This window comes from Lytechinus pictus, chromosome 3 (genome assembly GCF_037042905.1).
Source record: "Lytechinus pictus isolate F3 Inbred chromosome 3, Lp3.0, whole genome shotgun sequence".
In the NCBI taxonomy this organism is placed as follows: domain Eukaryota; kingdom Metazoa; phylum Echinodermata; class Echinoidea; order Temnopleuroida; family Toxopneustidae; genus Lytechinus; species Lytechinus pictus.
The window spans coordinates 76,678,287-76,686,078 of NC_087247.1; the positions used below are offsets into that span (position 1 = coordinate 76,678,287).

The following is a 7,792-nucleotide window of genomic DNA, read 5'->3' on the forward strand; positions in this document are numbered from 1 at the left end:
CAATAAAGAAAAATAAGACAAGCATAATGCTGATAATTTAAGAAAGTTATGACATTCAAAAGTTTCGCTTATATTTCACAAAATAGTTATATGCACAATTTAGTCACATGCAAATGAGAGAATCGATGATGTCCCTACTATTTCTTTTGTTTTTTATTGTTCGAGTTATACATTATTTCAATTTTTGCAGATTTGACAATAAGGACCACCTTGACTGAACCATAAAATTTTAAGCCATGGTAATTCAACATATTCAGGGAGAAATAAAAATTTGTTTCACAAGAAAATGAGGATAAAATTAGAATATATCATATTTCATATAAAAAATACATAAGATTAAGAAATAGTGAGTGAGTGATGTCATCAGTTCCCTCATTTGCATACTGACCAGGGTGTGCATATAACTGTTTTGTGAAATTAAGTGAAACTTTAAAATGCCATAATTTTCTTATTTTTACATACGATTTTGATGAAATTTTCAGTGTTATGCTTGTTGGATTTTTCTCTTTTTATTCAAATCAAACTTTTGTTGGGGTTGACTTGTCCTTGACATGGTGTGACAAAAAAGCCAATGAGACATAGGTCTCAACAATATTGTAGGGGCAAGGGGCATTTCTTTGTTACAATGGGACAGTAAAATGTGGACCATTGAAACACTGATGAAAATTTAGCAGAAATTAAAACAAGTTGGCGCACATTGTCTTGCAGATTTGTATTGTATTTTGCAGATAAACTCATGACACCATTCAACAATAACATAACTCATGATGTAATAATGAAACCACTATTACATCATATCACTTAAGTCATGAAATTATAAGGGCATGGTGTCATGAGTTTGTGCACCTTTGGATTGCTTTGAGACTTGGAAGCATATAGTGCACATTTATTAACATAAATGAGGTGATGTGCCTTGCCTTATCTGAATGCTATGATACAGTAATTGTTCCTTAACTTTGTTTCATATCTTATCTCTGCTCAGGAATCACTAACAGCCATGAGTCCAGGATATTTTTAATATAACTCAAGTGAGTAAATAGCTGACTTTTAAATTTTGTCAGAAGGGCAAAATAAGTTCTAATTGCAGTCTATCATATGCTGTCACTCATCAGTGCTTTTTTATGACATGCTTGGGCAGCTCCTTGATGTGAGTAATCCGCATACATTCGTAATTCCGAAGCTTCGTTATTCCGAAGGTTCGGTTATTCCGAAGGTTCGTATTTCCGAAGGTTCGTTAATCCGAAAACGAAATAAGGTTCGTAATTCTGAAGGTTCGTTAGTCCGAAAACGAAATGAGGTTCGTAATTCCGAAGGTTCGTTAGTCCGAAAACGAAATGATTAACGAACCTTATTTCGTTTTCGGACTAACGAACCTTCGGAACAACGAACCTTATTTCGTTTTCGGATTAACGAACCTTCGGAACAACGAACCTTATTTCGTTTTCGGATTAACGAACCTTCGGAACATCGAACCTTGTTTCTTTTTCGGATTATTGAACCTTCGGAATAACGCCACAAATGTTCGTATTAACGAACCCTTTTACGTTTTCGGATTAACGAACATCGAGGTATAGGCAATTTACGTGTTTCGGAATGACGAACCTTCGGAAGGAAGAACCTTCGGAATTACGAACCTTCGGAATTACGAAGTGTAACCGAGTAATCAGTATCTGTAATCATTGAAGAAGTCATCGCCTCCATTGGTACTGTTGATGTTGCAGATGGGGTTACACCAAAGAGAGAGGAATGACTAGGTCCTGATTGAGCTAATCTTGGTAGTGTTCCATTCACTGATGGGTCATTCCTATCATCATTTGGGATTTCTGGTAAAAGCCCTATGACAGTTTTTGGACGCTCCCTCCGAACAGGCAGCACATGGACCTGCTCTGTGTCCCCATGACTATGCCAAATCATGCAATCTGCAACACTTGATCTGAAGGCTGGGGCAGAGGTTATCCTTGATCTACGTAACCTAGTCACTGATTGAACAGGATTCTCATGGACTGAAGCAATCTTCGGATTGATGAAGCTCATAGTTTTTTTATCTGGTACTTGATCTTGATCTACTGTTCCTGTGTTCATGTTGGTATTGATCATTCTATTTGGTTGAGAATGCCTATGTGTCAGCTGATAGGTAGTAGATAGTGGTTCAAGCTCATCCTCAGCATTCTTTTTGTCAATGTAAGGTGTATTGAGCAAAGGCCTTCGGTTTGGCTCAGGGGGAGGCCGAGGGGCCCTGACACTAGGTACTAAGATCTGTGGGACACGAGATGAATCATCACTCTTGAAGGTCTCTCTGTAGCTGGAAACTTTGGGGCCTGCCTCCTCTAATTCTTTCTTGTGTGGCACCCATGCAATAAAGTCAGGGATAAATTTTGTCTTATAATTTGACTGCACTTTCTTTTTTCCAAGGTTCTGAAAGCAAATACAGAAAGAAAGAGAACTCAAGGTTAAACATATTAAAATAAGAAAGTTTTAGTTGTTTAGAATGCAAGACTTAATGGGAGGTCAAATCCCAGCAAAGTCATAACAAATATGGTGCCTTGTATATTCGAGCCAGATGCATGGCAGATTTTTGTAGAGGAGATTGATTAAAAAAGATAATTCAGGGCCTGCTGGCAAGTCAGATGATAAATCAAAATTTTTTCTCTTTTTTGTCTTGCCTGAATGAAGTTCGGTAGAGACCAAGTAATCACTTTTCCTGTTGGTCTGTAAGCTGGTAGTCTGATCGAAAATGTTAAAGTTTTTGTTCAACTTTCTCTCATTTCTTTATTTTTGCATCAGTTAAGTTCATACATGGTACATATGATCCTTGGGTAATACCACACATGTGTCCATGAGGGTGATGGGGTCAAAGGTTATCTAGGGGTCAAATGATATGAGGTCAGTCTGTTCCAAAAATGTTTAAGTTTTTGTTCAACTTGCTCTCATTTCCTTATTTCTGCATCAATTATGTTGACACCCATATGATCCTAGGGTAATACCACATGTGTGTCCATGAGGGTGATGGGTCAAAGGTCATATAGGGTCAAAACTTCAAATGATGTTCAAGTTTTTGTTCAACTTGCTCTTATTTCTTTATTTCTATATCAATTATGTTGACACTGGGTTCATATGATCCTTGGGTAATACCACATGTGTCCATGAGAGTGATGGGTCAAATGTCATCTAGGGGTCAAAAGGTCAAGTTTTTGTTCAAATTGCTCTAATTTCTTTTATTTCTGCATCAGTTATGTTGACACTTGGTACATATGATCCTTGGGTAATACGGCATGTGTGTTCATGAGGGTGATGAGGTTAAAGGTCATCTCAGGGTCAAAAGATCAAGTTTTTGATTTCACTATCAATAGAACGAATAAAGCAAGAATAAATTTATCACAATCAGATGTAGAATAAGAAAGACCAGTACAGTTTATTCAAATTTTGTTTCATTATATATTTACATTACTCCTACTTCTTGTAAAGGCAATATTCTTTTGGCAAAAAATTTGAAAAAGGGTGATGCTGACTTGATATGAATTGTTTTGATTCACCGCAACGTTTTCTGTCACCATTTTCTCTCATTTTTTAAAGGTAGGAGACATTCTCTTGTTAGGAACGTAGAGGATGCCAAACTACTACTACAACATTTTGTAGGTCGGGGATAATTTGTTTTCATATATATTAATATAACGTGAAAAATGTGTATACTATAAGGGCGCTCATGCCCTGAGATTGCTTCTAGGAAAAAGTATGTTCTTGGTTTTTGTCTCACCTGCATAGCAGAGTGAGACTATAGGCGCCGCTTTTCCGACGGCGGCGGCGTCTACACCAAATTTTAACCGAAGTAACAGAAGTATAGTAGTTTTCAAAGTCAGCACTGCTGCTACATTGAATCGCGTGAAGCATGTGAGACTGCCAGAGGTGTTCCACTTGTTACAATAGTTCATGGTATTTACTAAGAAAATGTTATTACCTCAAAAGGTAGTAATTATACTATTCTTTGTGTCATAAATGCAATAGAATAAAATTTATTCTAAACATATATACTAAAATTTTGAATCCACTGATTCTCTGCAACATTTAACACTGATATACATATATGTAATTAAAAAGAGATCAAATTCACTCTTCAGTTGAATCTATAGGTTTACACACACATGCACACATACACCCACGCACGAACACTCGCACGCACACACCCTCACACACACACACATATATATGTATATATATGGTGTAGTTGTTTACATATATATATATATATACACACACACTATATATACACAAAGGGTTTAGTACCTTAGAAATAAAATTGTATATGTATATATATATATGAATTCAATTTTACTCTGATTATAATAAACATGGTTAAAATCCTCATAGAAATTCATTCACCTTGACTGTAACTTAGATTGATAAAAGCTAAAAGGAGCTTCTTGAAATATGCCATTCTAGATTTGTTGAAGACTTACCCCTTGAAAACTGTCTACAGTGTTGAGAAAGGAAAATCGATTGTCATGATGAGAGAAGTGATGGGTGCTTGGACGATCCTGAGATTTAAGAAAAATTATTTATACTAATTAATAAACTTTTATTGCAAGTGATGATGTTTAAGTATAAGTAAGTACTAAAATCATTTCATTCATTCATTAAAAAATACAAGAAATGTGGACAACATTGAAATTCATTGTATCGCTCCACAGTAATTTATGCAAAAAAAAAAGAGAATGACAGATGGCACATATCCACAGTTCCTTTAAGTTAGACAAAATATATGCCCAGCACATCATGAGAAACTCTATTTTGTGAGAATGGAAGAGATACATTCATACAAAACGGTGTAGTTGTTTACTACAATTATATGTTTCAGAGTATTGGCTACAAGTAAATAACACATAATAAGAAACAAAAAAAAGAAGAAATTACAATAACGGGCTTAATTATTCCACTATAACCAGTTCTCATGAATATACATGTATACGATACCTCAAATTCTGATATTCTATATGCCATCAAAACACATGGCTATAAACTGCTGTATTTGTCATGCTATACAACCTGTAATTGTTCACATCTGACAAAAAAATATATGTTTTTAATACACTTAGAGATATTAATTTTAATTCTTTATTCACTACTAGTATATAAAGGCAGAAGATTATCAAAACTATGTAATACACATACTTATGTGCTAGTGTGAAATTGTGCCTTCTAACTTTTATTAAAAAATAAAATGATCACATAATGCTGCAATAAACAATGAATTTATAAACAAAAGTGGAAGCTTGAGACATACTTACAGTGATCATATCATGGAACTTCTGAGGTGGGGATGGTTTTGCTTGCTGTCTGTATTGATTGATGAAATCATTCCGATGCTTGCTACGGAAATGGCCATAGTATCCAGTTGAATGCTTTAAGGGATGAAATTTATAATTGATATTCTTAATTATTTTTTAACCAATAAATCATTTACATAAGTTGACTTAATATCCAAGGTAAATATTTCATTCGAAAGAATATAACACATGTATGTGGAGAGGCAGCGCAGCTTGTTTCGGATAAGATTGTAGATCTCAACGTGAGGGCTGGTTCGAGTCCCGCTCATGCCCCAACCCCCCGATCGGCTGCCCCCCCAAAAAAAATGGGGAAATGGAGAAAAAGAGGGAGAAAGAGAAACAACGTGGGAAAGAAGAAATTATTGGTCATTATAATTATGTTATGTTATATTACATAAACATTTTTTCATAACTTTAAGAAACATAATTTGCTCGGGGTCTATGTCTTCATTGTTCCTGGTGCTTGCATCATGTGCATTGTCTGTTAAACAAGATGTGTAGTCCTGTTGTACTAAAACCTCCCGTTTTCAAGTCAATATACACCAAATATATTTCCTCGTTCTTTTCAAGTTATTTTTGTTTTATGTAGTGACATATGCTTCTTTTTCATGACTACACCCTGTATACACAGAGGTAATATGCATTAAAGTTCCAACAAAGTTTTTTTTCCAACGTTTGCATTGAAAATTAGGAGAATACTTGGAAATAAACTTTGTTGGAACTACAATGCATTACCTCTGTCTTTTTTATCTCATCAGTGTCCAACACGCGGAATGTAATATTGTTATATATATATATATGTATGTCTATATATTATATATATACATTGTATATATATATATATATATAAACGTATATATATATATATATATATATATAAACATATATATATATATATATATATATATATATATATATATAAATAAAGACAAACTGTTATTGCCCTACATATACTAGGGTGTCTGGAGAAAAAAATTATTTTTCTTATTTCAAGAAAATATCACATTTTCTTTGTGAATTTGAAGAGAAATGACCTTCAGACTGACAGAAATGTACCATTTTTGAAAAAAATCCAATTATTGGCTGCAAAAAAGAAGAATGAAATGAGGTAAATTTTCAGCATTTCTCTGCCATAGGCTGTGTAGTTAAGAAATGGACACACACAAATCCAAATTTTTAGCTTCCGAGAGCTGTTATAAATTTATTATTAATGCCAAAAACTTGTCCATAAAGAGTCCAATAGGATTTTTTATGCTCTATCTGATGGTATGATTTTTATAAAGATCTGGAAACCAGATCACAATGAAAAATTGCGACAAAGTGAAAAAAATTGTGCAAAACAGAAATTTCATTTTCCCATAGAAAATGCATGGAGAAATGGCAATCTCAACACACACAAAATTAAGGGTTTGCAATTTATCTCTAAATCCTTATTCAAAATGATCATATAAACTTGTCCTTACTGTCAAAAGAAGCCCCTGAATTGTCTTTTTCCATACATGCCAAACACAAGTTAATAATCAATTCAGATCACATTTTTCTAGTAGCCTGAACTTCCCCGAAAAAAATGTGCCATATTTTCCCCTAAATCAGCCTGTTTTATGCTGACACTTTTCAGTGTGGCTTTTGTATGGTAATTTGGCCTGTGTATATATTGGCTTCATACAGTGATTATCACTGATAATTAAACATATCCGAAAATGAATGATTTTTGTCATCACTATAATAAATGAGCAAAATAACCAAAGAAAAGTCCAAGAAAATTACCTAGTTTGTAAAATTGGTAAAGTGACATTTTGTTATATCGAGGTTTTTTACCTGACTGCTAAGAAAGCACGAATGCCTGTGAGCAAGCAACCAGGGGACCGACAGCTTAAGGTCCTCTCCGAGGGACTTTTTTTGGATTAATTTTTTCACTATTTTTTATTTCATTATTTTGACGTGTGCGTAGGCCTCTCTATATATATACACACATATACATATTATTACGAAGTACCAAATGAAGACAACTCGAATTCAGTCAATACATATATATATACGCATAATATCTTCAACTTACCCAACTTCCTTGACTATTCGCTGTTCTATCTCTTTGCCCACCCATTTCCTTGGCAAAACTCAATATCTTGTCACAAATTCTTTAAAAGGTAGTCCAATTTAACAGCTTTATAAAATCACGAATAGTGATAACACGTCGTTTGTTCTGCGATAGCGATGTTTGCGTCTGTGTTATTGCCGCAACATGGACTCTGTCTCGTTTCTAAGGTCACGGCTTGGTAAACTTCCTGAAAGGCAGGTGGTTGTCTTGCAAATCTACATATTCATGAAGGAAGACCCCCAGGGGATAAGGATCCTTTGGCATTTTTGGGGAGGTTTCAAAACCAAATTTACACTTTATTGCATTGTAAACATTAGTCTTCCCGTTGTTTTTTTTTTTTGCCAGAAGCTCGATTTTATAGAATTTCGTGAAA

The 7,792-nt window shown here is 34.4% G+C and overlaps 1 protein-coding gene across 1 annotated transcript; it reads right to left on the bottom strand.

Annotated features, from left to right (window-relative positions):
* Window positions 1-1,089: 1,089 nt before the first annotated feature.
* On the bottom strand, window positions 1,090-7,577 carry LOC129258042 (uncharacterized). Its single transcript, XM_064097744.1, has 5 exons — window positions 7,381-7,577; window positions 5,283-5,396; window positions 4,455-4,532; window positions 1,653-2,415; window positions 1,090-1,156 (listed from the first exon to the last, which is right to left on the bottom strand). Exons 1-5 carry the CDS (start codon window positions 7,423-7,425, stop codon window positions 1,092-1,094), a joined length of 1,065 nt encoding a protein of 354 aa, XP_063953814.1. The 5' UTR covers window positions 7,426-7,577; the 3' UTR covers window positions 1,090-1,091.
* Between the last annotated feature and the right edge of the window lie 215 nt (window positions 7,578-7,792).

Coding starts and splice junctions, on each gene's coding strand:
- LOC129258042 (XM_064097744.1), bottom strand. CDS start 7,425: ATGGGTGGGCAAAGAGATAGAACAGCGAATAGTCAAGGAAGTTGG. Junction 5,397..7,380: donor CGAATAGTCAAGGAAGTTGG/GTAAGTTGAAGA, acceptor CATCCCTTAAAG/CATTCAACTGGATACTATGG. Junction 1,157..1,652: donor AGATACTGATTACTCGGTTA/CACTTCGTAATT, acceptor GAATGTATGCGG/ATTACTCACATCAAGGAGCT.